The 24,364-nt window shown below is 48.8% G+C and overlaps 1 protein-coding gene across 2 annotated transcripts; it reads right to left on the bottom strand.

The window, feature by feature from the left end:
• Window positions 1–4,546: 4,546 nt before the first annotated feature.
• NUP50 (nucleoporin 50) lies at window positions 4,547–23,753 on the bottom strand. 2 transcript variants are annotated; one of them, XM_011229514.3, is made up of 8 exons: window positions 23,428–23,753; window positions 19,566–19,644; window positions 17,157–17,240; window positions 13,919–14,105; window positions 12,256–12,897; window positions 10,382–10,463; window positions 8,927–9,045; window positions 4,547–8,013 (listed from the first exon to the last, which is right to left on the bottom strand). In XM_011229514.3, exons 2-8 carry the CDS (start codon window positions 19,632–19,634, stop codon window positions 7,811–7,813), a joined length of 1,386 nt encoding a protein of 461 aa, XP_011227816.1. In that variant the 5' UTR covers window positions 19,635–19,644; window positions 23,428–23,753; the 3' UTR covers window positions 4,547–7,810. The 2 variants fall into 2 exon arrangements, with proteins under 2 accessions (XP_011227816.1, XP_002922961.1); XM_002922915.4 differs by having other exon boundaries at window positions 23,432–23,752.
• Between the last annotated feature and the right edge of the window lie 611 nt (window positions 23,754–24,364).

Here is a 24,364-nt window from a genome sequence, read left to right as displayed (position 1 = left end):
ATAAGGAATGTCACGGTCCTAGCATCTGATGGGCGGCATGTCGCCCCTAGTCCACCTTCCAGCGCTTGCAGGCTGAGGGGGCATTCGGTCTCACACGCCGGTGTCTTCCAGGAACTTCCAGTTGCTTGTAGAAACAGCCGAGGCTCAGTATCTCAGAAGATTATTTAAAATTTAAGTGACAGGGAAATTGTCCACAGAGAACAAAATCTTCCACAGCCCAGTCAGCTTGGAGATGGCCGGGTGTTCCAACGAGTCCCAGTCTCGCTGACATTTGGGCTTCTCGAGGGCGGTGCGAGCCGATCCAGCCAGGCTTCTGTTCTCCGTGGAGCAGGGCTGGTTCAGGACGCGCACCGGCCCGACGGGATTGCTCTTTAGGGAATCCAGCCGGGACCGAGCCAGGAGCTGCTGTTGCTGTTGTCGTCACATACCGTCTAGTCAGCAGACTTGAAAAATGAGGTAAAAACTCCTTTTTCCCCATTAAAAGACATTCCCGAAGGCAGGCCCTGTGCAGTTGGCAAATTCTAGTGACATGGCTTGAAGGACGCATCTGACACTGTCCCAACAGGGAGGCCTGAGAGCGTTGGCCAAGAACCTTTAAAGAGGTCCCGTGTTAAAAAGCTGCCAGCGTTTTCCTGAGCCTCGATAGGTCTGAGTCTGGCACACGACTGAGCTGGAATGTCTCCTAACCGGCCTGACACCAAGCGTCTGCTGGCAGGACGTTGCTTCTCCCTGTTCGGGCTTCTTCGCACCTGTGTGTCACAACGGAATTCTCTTAAAACCCATCAGCACCCTGACAGGACACAGGCTCGGGAGAGCAGCAAGCTTGCACCGGCCACCCCCTGGCCCCCCGAGCGGGAGCGGCCTCCTGCGGGGGGCACAGCCCTCCTGGGTCCCGTGGCCAGGGTGCCAACCGGCCCTCTGGGGGGCCGAGCCCTGGGAGGCGGGTGGGGGCACGCATGTGAGACTGCTGTCCTCTGTCCCTTTCCCCCGGCTGCCGTGGCGCGGACCTGGTCCTTGGCAGGAGAAGGAATCCTCCGGCCCTCTCTCTGAGCCTCTGCCTCGAAGAGTCTGGAGAACTCCTTGGATGCCCACCTGCAGGGGCCGAATCCCCGGGACACCGAGTGGCCCGGCCGGCGGCGGGTCCGCAGCTCCATCGCGGGTAGCCCCCCACGGCGGGGAGAGTTCGTGTGTAGTTTTCTACTGTCCCCAGGCAGGCAGGCACCTGGGTTGTCACGAGCTCAGGAGACCAGCGTCCCGTCTCTGTCGGGAGCCCGGGCGGCTTCGGTGTTCTAAGCGATCTCGCGCGCGCGGCTCCCAGGCCAGCTCTCCGGGCGACAATAACCACAACCTGCAAAGAAAATCTGTGATGTTCGACGGCTTTGAGGCTTAACTAAAATGATCTCTACAAAATCTGTTTTGGCAAAAATGCCACGATGGCATAGCGGGCTGTGTCAGGATCTCACGGTCAGCGGTATTCACATCCACACGAGCAGCTTCTGGGCTCCGCGTCTTCCACGTACAGAAACCGTTTCCGAGCAGCGTCTGTTTGGCTGTGGGCTGTGCCGTGTGGTTTTGCATTGCTGTGGAAAGTTGATTTGCATGTTGGCTATTAAATTCATTTTTCCTCCGTGTTTTCCTCTCATGAATCTGTACTTAGTTGCTTTTTCTCTAATGGGTATTTCAGATCAAACACAGATGTTAACAGTGATGCACGCACTTAGTGACTGAACCTTCATTTGCCCCCAAAGATTTCTCCTTTGACTGTTTTTGGAGCTTTCACATGAGTTCCTGTCTAGAAATGCTGGAGACAGACAGAAAAACCCCGGGGCCCTGGTTCTGGCCACGCTGCGTCAGCCACAGGGTTGGGGCGCCCACAGCCGGGGTTTGGTCCGAGGCAGCAAAATCCAGTCACAAGACATGCGTTTCAGGTTTAGTTCCCGGTCCCCCAAAAGCAGTATACGACCCCCCCTCCACCCATTACCCGTCACACTGTCAGATGTCCCAAGCTTTTTCTGGAGAACCTCTTAGAAAGGCCTCGTGACGATGGGAAAATGTGTAGGATCAGTCGGGAGTCCCGAGGTCAAGTGTAGACAGCAGGCTCCCGACAGGCGGCCTGGTCTGCGGGAAGACGGTTTCTGGGCCGTGGCTCTCTGTTGCCTGGAGACACTCAATCCAGTTGATGGCGAGCTTGCTTGCCGTTTTTCGAGCTGACTCCACCCTCCAGAGCCCGCTGGAGGCTCGGTGGTGGGCTCGCTCCTCCCCAGAGCAAACCAACTCTTCCTTGCGTCTCAGGCGATGGGCACGTGTCAGGCCTCGCCACGGCTGGAGGTTCAGGGGAAGAAAGTGAAAGCATAGAAGGGGGGTCTGAGAGGAACACACATGCAAATCTACAAATACAGGGCGACTTGTCACATCAAGGACGTGTCTTGCAAACACCCGTTGCGTTAGAAACACCCAAACCGGGAGAAGTTTCTGAAGCAGCATCCGCAAAGGCAGACCGCACGAGAGCGTGCTTATCAAGCAGCCGTCTGGTAGGTAAAATGAAAAGACAGCATCCTTGTTGCCCCCGTCTCATTAAAGGAGGAGGAGGAGACCCCTTGAAAACAGTGGCCTGAGAAATACTGAAGAGCTGTTCGCGGAGAAAGCTGTGTAAGAACGTCATCCTAGGGGCCGCCTGCTCCTGGAGGCTAAGGCGGCTGCTTCGGTCCTTCCGTCCTGTCCCAGGTGAAGTTTTAGGAACTACTGTAGTGCCCTAGCTTTAGAAAAACATGTTGACTGGAAGAGAAAGCCTTTGGGAATTTTCTCTCGGGAGGAGGGCAAGGTGTAAAATAACTAAACCCATACGCCGTCCTGGTTCACCGTCTGCGTACACGTGGGGATGGGTAACCTGTGTGCGTACACATGGGGATGGGTAACCTGTGTGCATACATGTGGGGATGGGTAACCTGTGTGCACACGTGTGGGGATGGGTAACCTGCCAGACTTTGTGCTTGATCCTTAAAGTGACAGGAAGAACAGCTGGAAAACTGCAGTGAGGAGGGAAAATGTCTTGTTTTGGGGGTTGATGAAACAAAAGACGTCCTTTCTTTTGCTCACAGCTTCATCGCGTCCCTCCTGACTTGGCCTCTACATAAGCTGCAGGTTTAACAAGATCTTTCTTCTCCTATGTGTGGATTAAGGGTCTTTCATCTTGGAATCTGACTTTAATAAAACAATTAAGATTGCTCAGTTTGAAAGAACCATGGTTCTCAGTTGAACTTTCATGATTGTATTTTGAATAAACAATTTTGTTCTGAAAATTTTAGACGGTTCCAGAAGCCAGTCAAGTCAAGTCCTTTAATGGGCACGTACACACCACCTCCGTGCGGGACGCTGGGGACAGCCTGCGTGGGACTGTGGCTCCCCGGGTGCGTGGGGCCGGGGCCTGGGTTTTCGCAGCCGTACCTCCCTCCCTGGGTGCAGAGGCTGGGGCGAGACACGTGTGCACAGAGACCAGCACAGTCGCCGGCAACACTGAGTCACTGCTGTTCCCCTGCTAGAATGTGCCAGAAGGGCATCATCAGGGAGCACAGATGCTGCCTGTGGGGCGTGGGGCAGTTCTCAAACTTGAGCGTATGTGAGAACCCTCTGTTGAAACCCACACGGCCAGTGCTGAAAATATTCTGGAAGTAGTGGCGATGGTTGCACAATTCTGTGACTATCCTAACGACCGAACCCTACACTTTAAAAGTGTGAATTTCTCAATAAAAACATAACACAGACCACGATGTCCCCCCCCCGGCATTTCTAACAAGTTCCAAGGTGTGACCACAGCTGCTGCCCGCTCCACACATGGAGAAGCCCGTTCTCGGTGGACCATCCGCAGGGTCCCCACAATGGGGCTGCTGTGTTTTCAGGACAAGCACCGCTTGCGTCACTTAGTCCCCACTGGATGTTCCTGGTTCGGGAACGCTGCGGTGATGAGCGCACAGTCTCTTCCCAGGACACACCTCTGAGCTACCTGACTCCTATATCGTAACCGCATCACAGTTGAATCTGTGAATGCCTTAATAGTGGCTTTCTGGATCACTGAGCACTTAAAGCTCTAGAATAACCTCGATGTATTTTTTCTTGATCATTTTGATCTTTAGGTTTAAAATGGCCTTAGGAGGGTTCAGATTGTTGAGTGAGAAAGACCTGGACCCAGATCCCAAGTCCATGTATGTATTGTAAGAAACACTACCCCGGCCCAGCCGTTGCGCCGTGAGCCTGTCTGGGAGGCCCGCCCCGAGGGCCAGACGAGCCCCCGCCGCAGGGTGCCTGGCGCAGTGCTCCCCGCGGTGGCCCTGACGCACCTACCGCTTCACTGCGCATTTGTAAGGACGGGAATCCCACACGACAGACTCTCGAATGGCTCGGAAGGGGCTGCACTCGCAGGGCCGAGGGGAAGCAGACCCTGAGCTGCCGGGGGTTTCTGCAGAGTCCTTCTCCCCCCACCCCCCCGGCCCACGTGACTGGTATCGACCCCAGGAACGTCACAGGCGAACACAAAAGCGTCAGACACTGATTTTGTTTACTTTCCATTTATTCACATTTCATGGATTATTACACTTCCTCAAAAACTAATGAATACAAACTGAGATTACATTGTCTGACAATTCAAGTATTTTAGTTTTAGAAAACAATTTCCTATGTAAAATAGAAAGCAAACAACTTATCTGATTGCTAAGAAGTTTTACATCTGTTCTGATCGCGTCTGCGTCAAGCAGAGGCCCGGAGTCCTAACCATGATTGCCTCTGGCCAAGAAGAGCCCGGTGCTCAGAGCGGGACCGATGGGCTCCTCGCAGTCGCCTGCCGGCACCGTGGGACACGCCACTTTATACCACAGATTCTCACTTCCAGAATGAGAACGAATAGCCAGGGGTTTGGGAGTGAGCCATTGGGTTTGCAAAGCCTTCAAAATGCACTGTGCTCACATTCTGACTTCAGAAATCAAAGAGCTGACAGATCCTCAAAAGACGTGTTTAACTTTCAAACGAAACCAAAACGGCTTTCTCAGTGAGGACTTGTTCTGCACTCGGAGAGTACGATGGGATTTTTCTTCCTCCACCCCAGAACAGGCAGATTCTTTTTGGCATGCAGCGTATCAAAAATATGATTTAGAACTGAAACTGTAAAACTATAATCCTTTTCGAGAAAATCAACTCAGAAATGGTCAGACCTGTCCTTCCCTGGAAAACACAATCTAAACTGCTTTAAAACCTGGACACACATTTCCAGCCTGTAATGCTAAAAACAAAGACAGCACAACGCTCATTTTTTTGCTTACTGGGGAACACTCACAAGAAGGACACACAGCAGTTTTTAAAAGGCCACTGGAACCCTCAGTATCTATCAGGATGCAACACAACTGATTTCGGGTTAAAGGTTAAAAACACCTCCCTTCAGGCCACACAGATGACATACGTCCTAGATCCTCTAACGAAAAACAAAATTTCAGTCTATGTTAAACATTTTAAAGCCCAATTTCTAGTATTTTTGTTAAAAACAAATCTAACTAACCCCATGGGGCGTTATTTAGCTACTAATCCAGCCACGGAGAGAAGGCGGGCCTTCGGGGGCCAAAGGGGCTCTTCCTCCAAGTAACACAGAACTATTTAGGTTTCGTAGGAAAACCCACACGCGCTCGGGCTCTTCTGGTTCAATACATGATTAAAGTAGAGACCAAAGGGGAAGCAGCATGAAGGAAATACCATGCTGGGAGTTACAGCCCACGCACCACACCTGTCCCTGTAATCGTCACTTTAACAGCGAGTCTTAGCAGCAATAATGTGCTGGGAATGTCAGGAAAAAAGAAAGCCACATGAGGGGTGGGGGGCGAAAGGTGACCCAACCCTGATGCTGCTGGGCCACGTTTGGCAAACGTCCCACTGGCCACGCAGAGGCTGCTGCCAGCGCAGAGTCCCTGAAAGTGCCCGAGTGACCTCGCGGCTCCTGGGGACCACGGGTGGGCCACACGGGACAGAAATCCATGCCCTGCATTTCCTTGTCCTCCTAGCAGCTGGGTAAACCTCACCCACGGCTGGGGGGGGTGGCGGGCACGGCCACTATAACATGTCAACCACCACGTCCTAGAAATCACCTGTAACAAACACTCCAGAGTATTCTTGATTCTAAAAAGAAAACGCAAAAGTAATAAAGTAACTGTCACTCCCTCCCTGGTTCTGCCAACGTGAGAGCCTGACCGCAGCCCCCCCAGTCATCCAGAGTCACACCCTGGGCCAGAGTCTCACACCGCAATCAGAAAACAGAAGTGCAGGCATCTCATGATAACCTGTTGGCCAACAACCCCACTCAAGCATCTGAGTTAACATACTGGATCATAAAATGGTTTCCCTGTCCCCTTTATAAATCTCTAAAAATTACAGCTTCTTTTAAAAAAAGCAACTGTACTATCTACAATTATTTTCTACTCTTTTCTAAGTCAGAAGACATTACGTACTGAAGATCAAAACATACAAGTGGGAGCCCTCAGGCACGGACCCTGAGCCTTGAAACAAGATCATATGGTACCAGCATTAAATGATTAACGAGGAATGAAAGTGGACATTTAAACATTAAAATCTGTAGCTAAGTCATGTGCCCAGAATCTTCCAAGAACACTAGGATCCGTGACCTGACAGCTGTGGAGAAGTGACATGGCTCTGCTCGTGCATAACCATGGCTCCCTCCCAAATGGACGTACTGAGTATCTTGTAAAAAAGCGGAAACTTCAGGTATCAAATGTAGAGCATACTTCTATCTAAAGTTAAAGGCAACAGTCACACACAGTTTCAATTCCATTACCTTATTGCGTGTTTCCTGGCTAATTCACATGGCTCATGTGTAGTAAAAACTCCTAGGACTTTGAATTGTAAGTAGCTCTTAGATCCACAGGGTCCATCATGGCACAAACAGCTAAGACGTATTGTTTCTTTCGTACTATGCTCTAACCTTGACTTAACTGTCATCTCTACAAGGGTTTGTGGTCCATGGTCTATAAACTATAAGCTACCAAATTTGTGCTTTTAAACCTCGTTCCTGGCAATCCCCCTCAGTTCTCTTTGTCTGCAGGGGAAGACAGAAGTAACAGCACCTCGAGGATGAAACTACGAAACCAAAGAACAAGCTACTTGTTTCCTTTTAAAATGAAAAAGCAGTTCCTCAATCGGGTAAAGCAGCCCACAGGGTTAAAAGGCCAATGTCTGCAAATAAAAAGTGGAAGCCTCTAATGCTGAGGGGGGACATTTAGTACTCGTGGTTCAGCTTAAAATAACAATACGAGAAAGCAAAGGAAAAATACCTCGGTCACAGCGTGGTAGCACGATTCACTTGGAAAGAGTGCTGTTCTCCCAAATCAGTCAAGCCCACCAGAGAGAAGCCCCAGGCAAGCTTCCTCCTGGCCACGGGGGCTACGGAAGGCCTCGCCGGCGGTGGCAGCAGACCCCAAAACCCGTGGACCGGAACAGCCTTTGGGAAGTCTAATCGATACCCTGATTTCAGCCTATTAAGAAACCACTTGTGGTCAGTTTAATAAATGAACATTAAAAATCTTCCAAAAAATTTCACTCAAACGTATTTTACACATCAGACAGTTCTTAAGAAGGGAGAATACAGGTTCTTGACACTTAACGTTTAAAGGTTTTATTGGCCATATTAATCTTCCTCACAAAGTTTAACGTTATCTCTAAGTTCTTAGAATGTCAAAGTGAGAAGAGAAGAACACCTGACTAAGTCTAAGGGGCAGGCGGGGAGCAGCAGCCTGGCGCCGATCCCTCGGCCCAAGTGCGCTCAGCCATCCTTTTTCTCCAGTAAAATTGTGTGCAACTCATCCGCGTCCTCGCCTGTTTTCACCCGGATCAACATGGTGACCGGGCTGGTGGCATTCTTCTCATCGATGGGCGGATTTGGAACACATACGATCAGGACGTTGTTCTTCCCCGTTCGGGTACACGGCATGTTGGGTGGGATCAGAACATTCAGCAGTATGTTGCCTGCATTTGAGCAAAGGAAGGAGGACACGGAAATCACACAAGACCACAACTTCCACGTGCTAACTGTCAACTATGAAGCCCTGGTCTACTGAATGGGTCCAAAATCGGGAGCCAACAGGAAGGTCAGGAAAAAGAGCCTGGGTTCCCTGACGCGGATGCCAGCACGGTGTCCCGCCTGCACGCTGTCGCAGCGGCCAGGCCTTCTGAGGGGTGTCCGTGCTCACACCAGGGAAAGAACACATCGGCATGACCCAGAGCCTTCACTAGGTCACTCAAACAAAGGCAGAATAGTCAGCAAAGAAACCTCTCTGCGGCTCACCGGGTAAGAGCGCTATGACGGCGATGGCGTCAGCCACAAGTCAAGCCCACAGGAAAGAGAGAGCCGCACAGAAGTTTCTGCAACCCAGCCCGCCAGGGCCTAGCGGTAACCACCGCTTCCTCACAGACCCGCCCTGGCCCTCTGCCCGGCTCCTCCAGGCCCCCGCCGCCTCCTTCGGGTGGGCTGTTCTAAGGGTGGGGCTGGGAGTGGGGAGAAGGGGAGCCGGCAACATGTTAACGGCTATTTCCTACAGAAAGCAGATCCCTTTCAGTGGTTAACTCTCCTTCGGTGTTTGTTAAGCCATCCAATGCACTCTAGCTTCTTCACCACGTTTCCAACACAAAGTAAAATGAAAACCATTTGGTTACTTCTTTCCATACGTGCACGTGTTCTCACGCACCGCTACGCCGGTACCCCACCCGGTCTCTGATCCCCGTAAGCACAGGATGCATCTGATCTGAATGACTGCTGTTCTGCGCCCCCAAAACACGTCGAGTACCTGAAGATCTCCGTGACCGGAATCAGCGGGTGAAGGGCTTCTAAGCGCCGGGTGGTTGGCATTATTTCATGGCACCCGAGAAACAAGATACCCACCTAAACTGGTGTCTGCCCGCACTAACAGCTGCGTCTTCTGATTGGCCGTAGGTTTTAAATGCAAAGTACCCACGCCTTTCTCTTTAAATTCGTTGTCTTTCTTGTAAAACAGTTTACACCTGTGGAGAACAAGAAGCGAGACCATCAGATACTCAACAGACAAGTTTTCTAACAACCGCTGTTCATGCTTGTGTGAAAAGATCAGGATGAATCTTTGATCGATTCTGACTGGGTCTGGGTACAAACCCAAATAAAATCTGGTTAGATATTCTAGAACGCTTCCTATTTTTCCCAATTATTAGAATAGTGGGTCATCTGCAACTTGAAAAAACCACTTTCTGAAGCTACCTATTCTCAATTCGGTCAAAACCACAGCAAACACTCCACACCTCTGATATGCTCCTTTGGCCCCGAGCTCAAGAGGCCGATCTGGTCCTTTTGGGACAGGAACGAGTACAGGACCCTCTGTCCCCCATCTTTCTCCCCTTTTCCTATTTATTTTTTAATTTTCTTCAGGACTCCTTCAATTTTTGATCTGCCAAAAGGCTGAAATTTTGGAAAATGCTCTTAAGCAAGGCCTGACATGTAATCAAACGCCTCCCGAGCCTGCCATGTCATGCATCGCCTTGGGTCCGAAACCCACAAATCAAAACACTGCCCGCTCCTTTGATTTACTCCGATTAGGAAAAAATCACGCCTTTATAGGTCATCTGTGTAATTAAATTTAAAAACAAGCCAAAGGAACTGTTGGATTCTGAAAAGTCCTCAAATAATAATGCTTGGGAATTCCAGAGGATATGGTGATCGCTACGAACACGGCTGACTCGTCTGAAATTTCTGTATTTAAATACACAACTCTAGGGAAGCTTCTAAAATGGCACAACTGACCTCTCTGTGAATGTGCTTGTTAAAAAGTACTAATTTCATCTCACTGGCATTGGATAATTCGTAAGTTTTCCTTGGCTATCTTCTGAAAGCAACAGCTCTCATATAAAAACAAAAATGAACAAAAACCCAAAACCGCTCTCATCACTGAGGAGGAACTAAAGGGCCGGTCACCATGCAGAACTTTTTGGCTGAGAAAACCCACAAAGGCCAACCAGGTCTCCAGGAGGGGATAAGGTCTCCCGATGAAGAGTGGAAGTAAAACCAAAGTGAAGTCGGTGACGAGGTGACTTTCTTTGTGCAGGGAGGGCCAGGGGAAGAGGAGGAAGGAGACCGGGGTGGGACGGTGGGACGGTCAAAGAAAATCCCATCTCTAAAGCACTTCAGAAGCAAGAAAGGCCAAAAATACCAGAAAAAAGTAGGAAATGCCCAGCAGGAAATTTCTAGAATCCGTTTGTTTTCAAACCAACAGCTCAAGAATTCTCCCTTGTTCCCATTCCGAGAGCAGGCACCGCCCGGCGGGGTGCTCGGCAAGCCCGCGCCCACGCGGTTCCCGGGACCCCTGCTTACTTTTTGGAGTAAAAAGCATCTTCTTCTTTTACTTCGGTAACTACTACTTTGGGCGGCTCGTCACTCTCTTCGTCATCTCCGCCTTTTATAAAAACAACACTCACTCAGTAGAAGTCAAATCAAGAACTTAAAAGTGTCACAAAAGAAGTTACCCATCCCCCAACACCTCGACCTAAAAATTCCCTGTAAGCTGATGCAGAAATCAAAAGCGCACGTCTAACTGGGGGGGGGGGGGGCGGGACTNGGGGGGGGGGGGCGCGGACTTACTGGATTTTAATTATTTTGTGAAAAATGAGAATAATTTTTAATGGGCACATGCTTCTTTCTCTCTTCTAAATGTTAATCTGTAGAAAGCCCTGGAATGAAAAACTCGATGCTTAGGATTCGGTGCGCAAATTTTAACAGAAAAATGAACACCCACGTAGACTCAAGATACCCCCGCCCCAGGAAGGAAAACTGCAGACAGGCTTCTATCACCTCCGTCCCCAGATGCTCCCGTGTGTGTCACAATAAGGCATCACCAGTCACAGCGACGGCCAAGGAAGAGGAGGACAACACACTGGTGACGGGGCAGGCTGGCAGAGAAACCACCACAAAGCGGTAGCCAGCCCTGTCTGGGTGGCCCCGCATCTGGGGGCTCGGGTACCAGACGCCCTCCCGGCCCCGCCCGGCCCCAGGGGAGAGCTAAGACACTGATGCAAACAAGGAATCCTCCGGAGAAAGACGGTCCCAGGACACGCTAGATTAAGCAGCAACAGGCTCAGCAACACAATTCTGGTGCTCAAACAAGTCAAAGCGACAGGATTTAAATTCCCAAGAAGAAAGCCATGAGCGAGGCTCTCCAGGGCGGGCCAGGCAGTGAGAGCCCAACGAGCTCACGAAGTGTCCCTGGCGCGGGGAGTGGCGCGGCCATTAGACAAGCAGAGCAGGCGGGAACCGAGCCTCCTTCCGCGGCCCTCCCACGGGCAGCCCCCCCCCCCCCGTTCCTGGGAGCACCCCAGGAGCAGGACGCCTCTCCGTCCGTCTTATTTCGGGCAGAGAAATACAAGGGGAGATCTTTAGTCTATGCTTTCCTCTGGAGGGCCCTTGCCTGAGGGCTGGAAGGAATGGAAGTTTCGCTCCTGGGAGAAAATGGCCGGTTTCTTTCACTCTCAAGTACCGAGAAGTGAACACCTCCTGCGAGATGGACTTTTGACCTGCTTACAAGTCCTCACACAACTTGTTCACAACCACCACGGGACGAGGAGGGAGTATGCCATGAACCTCTCTTTGCAAAGAGCTAAGAACAGGGAGTGAAGGGCCTGTAACTCAGGCCCAGTTTGGAGCACTGACACCACCCAAGGTGGATGCTTCTGGAAAGGTGGCTGCAGTCCAGACACATCAAGGGAAACCCTGCCCATTTGTTCCCCAGTGCTATGCAAAGCCTACCTTTTTTATTCACAGTACAGTACTATTCTGCCATGAGACTTCACCTATGATTAAGTCTTCCAAACACAAGACATGCCATGGACATTGACCATTCTTTACGTAAGACACGATTCTCACACACTGTTGACTCACTTCATTTTTTTATGTGCAAAACCATGTGTTTAATACTTTTCAAAGTCACTGTGCCAGATACTGTTCTATTCTTCATTTTTATTTTTATATCCTCAATCCTTACAGTAGCCCTACAAAATAGGTCTTACTCCACTTTACAGAGAGGGAAACAACAGACTCAAAAGCAGCTGATCAACCTGGTCCGAGATCACATCCGGGAACCTACTGAGTCACCGCGTGAATCCCGATCCACCTGAATCACGAATCTACGTCTGTGCCGCTAACCACGAAACTCAGATCCGAAACAGACGTAGGAGGATGAATGTTACCATTACCTTTATATTCGCTACTGCCGCCTTCGGCGTGCACCTCCAACGTTTTCGTGGGAAATGGTGAAGACACTGGTTTATTCTGGGTAAGATCTTTGCCAAATAAACTGGAGTTGCCAGAAGAAAACGAAAATCCAGTCAGGGGGCCGGAGTTTAATGAGCCCAAGACAGAACTGTCGATTTTCTTGCCGAAGTTAAACGAGGCACTTGCGGCTCCTACGGACGGGTCCGTCTTCTTCTCAGAGGTGTCCTCCACCTTGTTGCCAGCAAACGGAAATGGCGAGTCTTGCTGCAGTTTTGTTGACCCGAATAGGGAAGGGGACTGTGTGGCAAGTGGCATTTTGTTAGTTTCACTTTCGGAACTCCTGCTGCCACTGCTCCCGTGCTGCTGTTCGATACCCGCGAGGTATTTCTCGTAGTCTTTAAAGATGGGCGTCAGGTCGCACAGCGGGTTTGTGTCCACGTGCTTCGCGATCCAATCCCGAACGGAACAGTTTAAGGCAGCCAGCTGCTTGTGATAGGCATTCCGGGGGCAGGCTGCACTGGAGGTAAGGCCAGACGACGAGGGCTGCTGACTGTCACCATTAGTTTTGGGAGTTAAAATCTTTTTATCGACCAAGGAGGTAGGACCATTTGCAGCAACAGATCCTATAGGGAATTAAAGTTTGAAGAGTTCACTAAGAAGTTGATTTGATTCTATCACCCGGATTTTTATGCTGTTCTGTCTTCGTATTTTCTGCATTTATTGCATCCTATTTTTGTGACCGCCCAAGAAGCATGTGCACATCTACTGTTTAGGAACCGGTGATCTCAAACATCAAACTTTATACAAGAACACGGTCTAGGATGTGCTTGCGTTAAAACTTCTGCAATTTTAAAATACCCTTTTCTTTGAAAAGGAGGCCCGCTTCCCCTGGAACTGTCACACAGTTAGTATAAAACTTAATCCCCAAGGCTGTAGGGATGAACTTGTATTAATGCAGTTAAAATCTTAACAGAAAGTGCTGGCTTAATCACACTAAGCATTGTGCCTCACTACAACACAACGGTATATATTTAGAATAACTAGCTCAGTAAAATCCAACCAGCCAGGATCACTTCTGAAAACCGAGGACTGCAGCCCATGATTCCGTTCTCTGTTGCTAATCCCAAGAGTTCTTGACCAATTTTCTCAAAACAGGATCAGGCAGTCACCACATCCCGGGTGAAATACATCTAGAGTGGCGGGCCTGTAAGTTCCTAGCAGGTGTGGTCCTTGGTACACAGAGAACGTATGAATGAGCACATGGGGAGGCAGCCCTTTACTAAGGGTCCACTAAGAGCTTTCTCTTCTCTTTTGACCCCATAGGTCAATTCTGAGGGTCATTCTCATTTCACGGTTGAAGATTTGGAGGCTCAGAGGCTAAGGAACTTTACCAGGGTCACAGAGCCAGTGACAGGCAGAGCTGAGAACAGAACCTGGGTCTATTTTGGCTCAAAAGCCTGTGCTCTACTCACTTAACTCTGCAAATAGCCAACAACTTTCTAATTGCCATCCCTTTCATTATTACCCTGTTTTTGCTCATGTAGTCCCAGGACCCAGGATAAAGTACAAGAAAAACATCTTTGCAAAGTTAGTTTCCAGACAGTCTTTACACAGCTGGGAGCGCGGGGAGGAGAAGCTACTCACCAAAGGCTGCCTTGCTCTCCGTGGCTGCCCTTGCGCTGGAGAAGGGAGGGGCGCTAGTTACACCACTTCCGTTAGACAGTCCTTCCAAAGGCTTCCCTCCAGCACCGTTACCAAATCCAGAAAACCCTCCTCCTCCAGAAGGGACGACCAAACCTTTAAAACCTTTAAAGGCCCCTCCACTATCAGACTGAAACATAAAGAAAGAGCACACATTAGATGCCCGTGGTTCGTGACGAACAAGCAAGTGTGTGACGACACCACGGTGGCTGAGGGGCACCCAGGACCCGTACGGGACCAGCACCGGGGGAAACGGAGCAGCACATGCAGAGACAGGACGCGAGACCGACTTTGTTCGTCACGACAGCTCTGCGCTCCACAGCTGCCTTCCTGGCACAGCCACGAAGACAGTGATTTACAGTGAAACTTGTTTTTAAAAAGATATCTAAGATATAAGACAAAAAAAGGCTAACGCAATAAGTTGTGTACACAGCCTCAGAATTACAACTAAAACCAAACATTCTTAAATGACTACAGCCCAAGCGAAGCAGTTCCCTTGTACCACTCAAAGACCGTTAGCCTAAGGGAGCTGTAGAAACATCAAGTCAGGCTGACTGATGGCGGTATCTTACCCATTTTCCTGTGACTTCCTAAAGCACTTCTGTAGCTTTTAGCTTCTGGAAACGTGAGCAGTTGACTCTCAAATCTAGACCTTCCCTTGGTTGAGAAATCCAGGGGCCACATTTTTATTCTCTCTTTTCTCACTATTTCCATCAGCAAGGTCTTTCTAGTAGACCTTTCCCCACTGCCTCTGGCTTCCTCACATCTCCAACCCGCGATGTTCTGGAAATATCTGGCACACCTTATGAGCTTCTAAAACCGGCTCTCTGTCCCTGGAAACTCCTGGAAAAACGTTCCTCAGTTTACACTGCTCTGCTAAGGTTACCTTTTTTTTCCATTCAAAACTAGTGGTTACACCACAGTGGGCACGATGTGCTTCCTGGAAACAAGATCCAAGGGAGGATCTAGGAAATATTCTTGGAAACACGTGATGGAATACATGCTTCCGAATATCCGAGGGAGTGCACAAACCTTACGTTTTCACCCAAATTATAATTATGATCTCACAAAAATATTACTTAAACTAGATAGAAACTCTTCATTTTTCGAATGGGTTGGTTAGCCTAATAATATAGCACAGTTTTCAAAAAACACCAAAGTTTCAATCATATCCACAGGAATTTCAGATGGTTACTGACCATGGATACATTATGGCAATAAAATTAGGCAAAAAAGGCAAAATCTTAACTTGTATGAATTTTAATGTGTGTAATACAGGTTAGGCCCTGACACTCTCATTTGATTTTTGAGGATTCAATATCCCAAGTACACCAAACCAGCAGCTACCACTTTACAACAATAGTCCACGGACAAAGTGGAAAGCTGCGAGCAGCTCCTCACAGCCTGCCATTCTGCACGAGATTAAAAAGCCACAGGGTATTTATACTGATTTTAGAAACTGTTAACAAGTTGGCTCTAGAATCATCACTAAAGTTCAAGAACCACTGGTTTAAGAAAAAAAAAGGGGGGGGGAAGAATAGGAGTCACTCAGAAAAAGGACAGAAGTGAACGAGGACCTGTCCGCTTGGGCCCCATGGAACGGACATGTCCCTGGGCCCACCAGCCTCCCTCACTTATTTTTCTCCATGGCACTTAGAGGAAAGCAAATACTATATACTCGGCGTGTCTCTTCCATCATTAGGATGTAAGTTCCACAAGGCATGGGTATTTTACTTACTCCTATCTGTTTTTAACCACCAATGTTATCTCCAGTGCTTAAGAGATCTGAATGAATGGGCAAATCCATGACAGGTGAGCCTTGAACAACATGGGGGTCAGGTGTGCCCACCTCCCTTCCTTATAAAAAAAAAAACCAAACCCTCCATATAAATGGACCCAGGCAATTCAAACCCATGTTGTTTAGCAGTCAACTATATATGGGAAAAGCCACATTTCAGCATTTAAGTGGACGACATAACATTTAATTTCTTATGCAAGTTCTAAAAGTTATAGCTGAAATGATATGTTGATTTCAACTACCCATATTCATTTCCTTTAACAGCCAGAGGGCTCCCCCAACCCCCTTCCCTTGGGCCAAGTGTGGACCGTGGTCTACATGGTTTCTACCTCTTCACTGTCACTCATCTGAGCTGGGGCGATCCCTCCTCGAGGTGGTCTTTCCTCCTTCCTTCGAAGGCTTCTCAGTCTACATCACGAGCTGCCCCTCTCAGCTACACCCCGGTTTCAACCTGCAGCATGGTGACAACTCCCAGAGCTGCACCCAGCTGTCACCCCTCCTCCTGCGCCAGGTAAGCACCCACCTACGTAGTGGTCCCTACAGAACCTCACTTGAATGCACCCCAGGCCCGTAAAATACATTTCCCCAAGTAAACCAATCACTTCCTCCCTAATTAAGTTGTCCTTCCCCCGCTGTGTCTTCTCCATGAGCCTTCCAACTTCACTAGGCTCAATACCTACATCCAACCCATCACCGGTCTTCAAGAATGAAATCAGACCATAGGAAACTTGCAGTAATACAACTGAACAGAGCCACTACGAAAGGTGGCTTCTTCCGGCTGCCTCCAGGATGTGCACAGCAGCTTCTCCAGCCTGACAACAGACGCCCGGGCCACCAAGTCGGCACACAGGTGTCCGGCACGTATCTGAGGGCTGAGGACTGTACTGGGGAAGAGTTATTAAATGTGGAGTGACGGCTGAATGCGAACTGCATGATTTCAATTCCAGAGTTACAACTCCTCTTTGAACCCTTGTGAACACAGGAAGGAAACACTGTAACATACTATATGAGGAAGAAAATCTACATGTGAAATGCTTCTGTTACAGCTAAAGGACGCCCCGCCCCCACTCAATGCCAGGGACCGGAGGGACTGGGTGGAGGGACTGCGAGAACACCCGGCACTTCCCTTCCTTACTCCACCTGCCGCCACTCCTCTTATTGCCCCCAGCCTGGGTTTGTCTAGGTTTACACTTTATTTCTAACGTGTACACGGTGCACATCTTATTGTTTTCTATCTCCCACGGGCCACCTCAAGGATTTTGACAAGTAGAGTAAGCATTTTAAAAAGCATTTATCGATCTGACTGCTCCCAGAGATAGAAATGTTCTGCAATTAGAAATCAAATTAGTGTTTAATACCAAAAGCGGTGAAGAAAACACTCACTTCAAATCCAACATTTCTACGCTTTGCTTTCTTTATGGCTCTGTTCTTCAAGACTTCCTCACTGGCCACTGAGAATGTTCCCACCTGTAAGTGTACAAATTAAAAAGCAGTAAGATGAGGCCCAAAAGGGGAAGAAATGCTGAACACAAAAGCCTGACCAAACTTTTCTTAGTATCTGCTGGTTTTAAAGTACTGTTAATACTGGCAACAAATTATGCAGAGGTCACATTACAATAAAGTTTATGTCTATTGTCTACCTTGTGAATCCCAAAGCTACTTAGGTGAATCAGAAATCATCCAGATATATACAAACCCAGGCTTTGAACCACAATCCAGAGGAGCTCACACAGGGAAGTTCTGACAAGACTAAGACCGTCAAAAGTTTGGTAGAGGGGCGCCTGGGTGGCTCAGTTAAGCGTCCGACTCGATTTTGACTCAGGTCATGATCTCAGGATCCTAAGATCAAGCCCTGCGCTGGGCTCTGTGCTCAGTGTGGAGTCTGCTTGAGATTGTCTCTCTCCCTCTGCAAATCCCTCCCCCAACACTCTAAAAGTAAATAAATAAAATGTTTAAAAAAAGAAGTTTGGCAAAAAACTTCAGGACCAGTTCTTCAAATTTCAAACATATTCAAAGATATGAATAAAACTTAGAATAAAAATCCAGTTTTAAGAAGCCAAATCTGTTCTTCAAAAGCCAAAACTTACCTTAAAGATCATGAACAGTTGGTAACAGAGCCAGTCCTAACATCCAAATGCCCAAATCGAGGATCTTACTACCACAGTTTTCAAAAACAGAGCTTATTTTTATCACATATGCACATGATTTTTAAGAGAAACCTTGCCCATTTGCCTGTCATCTCAGAGACCACTGGCACAGCCCGGACGACTCTAAGCGACCCTGTTGGAAAGCTCCTGTTCTTCCCAGCAGCTAAAAGAAGTATGCCCACAATCAGGGATTTGCAGACGATATTTGGCTTTATTTCAGCCCTTCTTCTACCCTGTAGGGCTGCGTAAAATACTTTCTGTAAGAAGCTGTCTCTGTAGTTATTTCAGATAATAATAAACTTAAAGAGATGTCCACCCTTAAGTGAAGGGACCGTCTGGCTACACTTGTCCCGAATTCAATGTAAGGTCCTTTCAGACTCATTAGAACTTAACTAAATGGAAGTCCTTTCATTCCTGAAATATGTTAATGTCAAAGCAAATCATTATACGGTAATCATAAATCCTACTAGGCACAGAATGTAATACTGTGCCTAAGACCTGGAAAAAACTTAAGTTACCAAAGAGCTGGTTAAAAAGCACCAAGTCAGGGGTGCCTGGGTGGCACAGCAGTTGAGCGTCTGCCTTCGGCTCAGGGCGTGATCCCAGTGTTATGGGATCGAGCCCCACATCAGGCCTCCGCTGTGAGCCTGCTTCTTCCTCTCCCACTCCCCCTGCTTGTGTTCCCTCTCTCGCTGGCCTGTCTCTATCTCTGTCGAATAAATAAATAAAATCTTAAAAAAAAAAAAAAAAAAAAGCACCAAGTCAGTTAGAAATGTTGAAAACCTTGTCAAAATATTAATATACTTGTGATTTTCGTTTCCCTAAACATATTGATACACACATTTGTAAAGGAAAAAAACGTTCATACTACGAGATTCAGAAAGAAGGAAGATGGTTTAAGAATAGGCTTGGAAACACACTTTGGCAGACTTCTTTTTTTTAAACTTAGCGCTATTGTATTAACTTGAAAGGCTAACCTCGTTACAGATTTCCTTAGTGCATCAAACTGCTGATGAGGCACTAAAAATGCTGCTGCGTTCTACTCTTTGTAAGAGAAAAATTAAAATATTTCCTCAGGGAAGACCATTTTTATTTTGTTAGGAAAGAAACTAGGCCAATTTGAATTCTATTCCAATTAATGCAATTTTTGCGGGGACGGGGCGGGGGGGGGTGTCTCGGATCCGTGTGAACATGAAATAAGACAGACCTCCAAGAGGCATCAGAGCACGGGAGGCAACCTCGATCTGAAATCTCAAATTCTGGGTATGGCAGGCTGAGAGGCACGTGGTGGGGAGCCACTTCTCAAGTGCCAGCACTGGCACCTTGCTGAGTTCACCACTAGATCGCTTGCTCCCTCTTCGACCTCGACCAGAACTGTGGGTCTAGAAAGCAGGAAGTACGTGAAATTCAGGAGGGTGCTTCTGCAAAGGGGCAGAGTATTTGAGGAAATAGGCACTAGGAGAAAAAGACACCCCAACGTAGTTAATAAATTCCTTAAGTGCGGGTCATAAGAAACCAGACCATTTTCTGTTCAGGCTGTGCTTTACAATACCTTTTTAACTGTGCTACACGATCTTCCCGAGCGACCCCAGAGTGCATGTCAATGTGGAAGCGGCAGGAAGTCGTTCTCGGAAAACGATCTTACCTCTTCTGCGGCATCGTCCTGATCCCAATTCCTGTCCGTCAGTTCCTTCTCAGCAACTCTTTTGGCCATCTTTCCAAACCTACGTTAGAAGTAAAAAGAAGTAAAAAGTGCTCTTCTAGACCATGACATAAGAACTTATGAAGAGTTTTTTTAAAGATTTATTTATCCGAGAGACAGTGAGTGCATACAAGCAGGAGGGGCAGAGAGAGAGGAAGACAGAATCCCAGCCAAGCGTGAAGCCCGATGAGGGGCTTGATCCCATGACCCTGAGATCGTGACCTGCGACGAAACCACGACTCCGACGGCTTAACTGTACCACCCAGGCTCTCCAAGAATTTGTGAAGAATTGTTAAAGAATTTTTACAAAGAACTTTAAAAATTCACTCTAGCATGAGATAAAAAAAAACACAACAACAACCCATTCCTGCTACCAGTGGGAACCGCCTTCGTGAGAACCTTACAGCAGCATTATTAGGCTCTCAGTTTACATATGCAGATACGGAAGGAGGGGGTGTGAGCACTGGCACTCTTTCTGAACGACGCAAAACCAGCTCTGTTTGAAAAAAATTAAAATAGAACACTGACTTTTTAAAATCTGAAATCTTAAGTACTGTATATGCAATCAACAAGTGCTTAATTTATTCTACGCAAATTACAATTACAGTCTTGCTACAGGCAAAACATTTTAAATACTTAAAATTCTCTTAAAGATGATCCAGCTAAGAAGTTCATCTTTAGATAGGAATTTTAATAAGGCACTGGAAATACTTTCACAGCACGAGTCCTCTTCTTTAGGCTATAGACAGTTGATAGAAATGAATTTCCCAAGACTGAATGTTTAATTACCCCAAATTGTATATTGCTAAGCTAGAATATCATTTAAAAGTTCAAAATGTAATTAATATAGACGTTAACACTCAAAATTTATATATGACCTTCAAGAATAGGCCATCACTCAACTCCTCTAAAGCCACCGTGTCACAGGGAAGAGGAGGAAGAGACAGGGACGGACAGAATTCTCTCTGCAGTGGATACAAGCACCTAGCCAGAAAGGGTGCTGGTACCCATCCCTTACAGTTTACAGTGTTTTCTGATCCTAATATGTATTCTTTGCTATAAACAACAAAATTAGCACAACAACCAATAGAGACTCCATTGTGAGTGCTGTTCTGGCTGTTCTCTAACTCACCAGTTAAATGGACCAAAAAAACCTCCATCTCCTCCGCTGCCCATCTTGCCCTGGGCAAGTGCCCAGTTCATTCAGGGTTCCTGAAACCTGTCTAGATTCCTGATGGTCTCTGCCCACTCACACTTGTCTCAACACCACAAACCACCAGAGTGTCGGTTCGTGGAATTTTGTGGTCATTAAGATATGCACTCACACATTGCCCATTTCTCTTTAGTATCTACAAAATAAAATTCAAATGTTGACATTCCAAAGTCCTTCAAAATATGACCCCCTGTAGAGTAATGACATAGGGGATTTTCAGCTTTTAATAATATCCTGATAACACCTGAACTTTCACAAGTATGTATGGGCTTTTTCCCTGATTGTAAAATAAATGGTTTTGAAGTCGAAAACGCTAATACGTAAAGTATGACACTCAGCCATTACCTGCGAATCCCCCCTTTTAAGACCTCCCCCTCAATCACCTGATCAAGTTTTGCCATTAATCTTGGTCATTCAAACAAAAGCAAACAGGGTACTTTCTGACCTATTTCCTTATTGAACTTCAACTGTTGGGGGGAGGGGGGCTCTTTCCCTGGTCAGTAACTAACTCCTCCACCAGGGGGCGGAAGAGCCGAGAAGTTGAAGGAGTCATTTTTGCTATGAACTATTAGTAAGCTATCAAAGCAAAAAAGGGTGGAGCTGAAAGTGCAAACAGTGTAGTGAAAATGTAACATCTAACTCAGGCCCACAAGTGAAGAGATAACCAGCAGAGTAAAGCAACCAAAACTAATGGAGCTGCTTTCCCAGTCTACTGTATTTATCCAAGGGATGACCTAACCCAGGGCAGGGATCTCCCTTTTGTTTACTGCCCCCTCCAAGTGCCCCCAAACCTGCCCTCACACAGCAGGTACTCCAGCAGTCGCTGAGCGGCGATCTAGGGCGCTACTTATTTTAGAAAATACTATAAAATGCTGGCCTCTCAGTTTTGCCATTTTCTTGCTAGACGTCTGGCAAGTTATCTAATTGCTGTGATTCACTTTCTTCATCTGTAGAAGAGGAAGGTGTTGTGAAAATTAAGGAAGATAAAGAAAAACTTAGTTCTGAACAGTGCCGGGAACATAGGAAGGGCTTAATAAATATTAAACAAAAGCAAAGGCTATAAAATACCATTTTTCCTCAAAACTGTAAAAAGTATAGGGTGGGAAAAGAGAATTAAATTATGAGCCAGGCTTTAAAATATATTTTAGCAAATCCGTATTTTATTTCAAACCATGATGCTCCAGACAATAATTTTTTTTTTTTAAACGCAAGAAGAGGAAGGGAAAAAAGCTCTGTAAAGTACTCAGAACAAGGCTCGGCACCTAAGGAGTCTTAAGTCCTAGCTATTATCAAGAATTTAGGGGTGACTGGCTAGCTGAGTGGGTGGAGCATGCGACTGTCTATCTCAGGGTTGTGAGTTCGAGCCCCACGGTGGGTGTCCAGATTACTTAAAAATAAAATCTTTAGGGGCGCCTGGGTGGCACAGCGGTTAAACATCTGCCTTCGGCTCAGGGCGTGATCCCGGCATTCTGGGATCGAGCCCCACATCAGGCTCCTCTGCTGTGAGCCTGCTTCTTCCTCTCCCACTCCCCTGCCTGAGTTCCCCCTCTCGCTGGCTGTCTCTATCTCTGTCGAATAAATAAATAAAATCTTTAAATAAAATAAAATAAAATAAAATCTTTAAAAAAAAGAAAATTTTTAAAAATGTGGGGCTTATGGCTAAAAAGGGACCAGATTTTAAAATGATTCCTAGGTATGAAGCACTGATAGGAAATTGAGAGTTTTCATAATTGGAGAAAACTATTATTTGTGCCTGATAAAGGAGTTCTGTGGTCTCTGCCACCAGGTGCTGCCTCATCCTCGGGGTCGAACCTCAGTCAACATCAGTTTACCCTAAGACGAAAATAGATGTGACCATACTTGACAAAGAGAAAAAAAGTAGAGAACAAGGGGGCGGACCCCGGAAACTGGAACGCCAGGGAAAAACGAAGTCTCAAAATTTCTTCTTAACGGAACAGAGGAAAGGGGTGATCAATAGCCCGGGACTGCAAGACGAAAAGTGAAGCCACGCCGAAGAGGTAGTGTAGGGAGAGAGGGGAGATGGCCAAGGAGAAAGAAGTACCGAGGGGGAAGCTCTAGGAAGTAAACCGAGACGGCCAAGTCGGGATGGCCCCTGCCCAATCCGGCCTCTGCCTCCGCCGGGGCCGCGGGGGCCCCGCACCCGGGCGAGCCTTACCCAAACTGGGCGCCGCAGCCGCGACAGGTCGGCCCCGCGCCCGGCTTCACAAACAGCACCCGACTACGCGCCGCTGCGGTCATCCCGCCCCACCCTCCACGCTGACCCCCAACACCCAGCGGCCCGGGCCCCTCACCCCGGCTCCTCCTGCCCAGGGTCCCCCTGCCAGGTTCGAGTCCCGCACCCGGACCTCAGCTTTCTACTCCCCAGGTCCGGGTCGCTCACTCCGACTCCTCCAGCCCAGGATCCCCCTCCCAGGCCCAGGTATGGTACCTTGCCTGACCCCGGGTTCCTCCTCCCCAAGCCTGGGCCTCGCAGCCCGGCTCCCCCTTCCAGGCCCAATCCCATGCCGGGACCCCGGAGCCCCTCCCCGGGATCGGCCCCTTCTTCTGCCACGCTGTCCGTCCGTCTCTCACCTACCGGGCGGCCGCCGCGGCACTCGCTGTACTGTGGATGCGGCGAAAGCCGGGTGAGCGACCGCGAGCAGGTGAGAGGTCGCAGCCGCGGGCCTCGGGTGTGAAGCGGTCGCTGCTCGCCCGGCTGAGCGCGTCTGGTCGCTTCCGGTGAGCTGAGATTCTCGAAGAACTTGGTGGTCAGCAAGCCTGGGGTCTCAAACACCATGTCCTCCAGGGATCTCGCCTCTCTGTGCTCGGCAGTGAGGGAGAGCGGCAAGATCAACCAGAGACCGCTGGTGGAACAGCACCCAACACGCTCCAGGCCGCCATTTTATAACTCCAATCTAGTTTCCCCCCCCCCGCCCAAACCAACTCTATAAAAAGAGAGGAAAGAAACGCCCGCGTCCGGCTACTGCGCAAGCGCGCCGGCGCCTTGGCGAGCCTTACCTCCCTCCGCGGGCGGTGGAACGTCACGCAGCGCAGGCGCTCAGCTACCAGGAAACCGTTGCCGGGAGGAGCGCGCCCGTCTCACGCATGCGCGCGCATGCGTGCACACACGCACCCGCGGCACTCCGCGGGGGAGCCGGCGCCTGCGGCGGGAGTTTACGCGCGGTGGTCACGTGTCGGCGGCCGGAAGTGTCTGAGGACCCGGTCCCGTGCGGGTCGCTGGTGCTGGGCGAAGCGGGTTTGCGAAGCGCTAGTGACGGCACGGTCAGCCAGTGAGCTTGGCCGGGGCTCGGGGTATTCCGTGCGAGGTGCTGAGAAGAGAGTGACGGTGGTCGGGAAACGTGAGTGACATTGGGATGCTCGCCGTCGCCATCCTGTCCCCGAGAGCTGCCCCCGCGCGACCCTGCCCTGATGGCGCGCGACGTCTCTAGCCGCCGAGGGCAGGGAGGCCTGGGACTGCGGAGCGCCGAGAACTGGCCTCGGTCGTGGAGGAGGAAAAAAGGACCCACTG

This window comes from Ailuropoda melanoleuca, chromosome 15 (genome assembly GCF_002007445.2).
Source record: "Ailuropoda melanoleuca isolate Jingjing chromosome 15, ASM200744v2, whole genome shotgun sequence".
NCBI lineage: Eukaryota > Metazoa > Chordata > Mammalia > Carnivora > Ursidae > Ailuropoda > Ailuropoda melanoleuca.
Note: the sequence above shows the minus strand (reverse complement) of the source record. Positions and strands in the feature narration are given on the sequence as shown.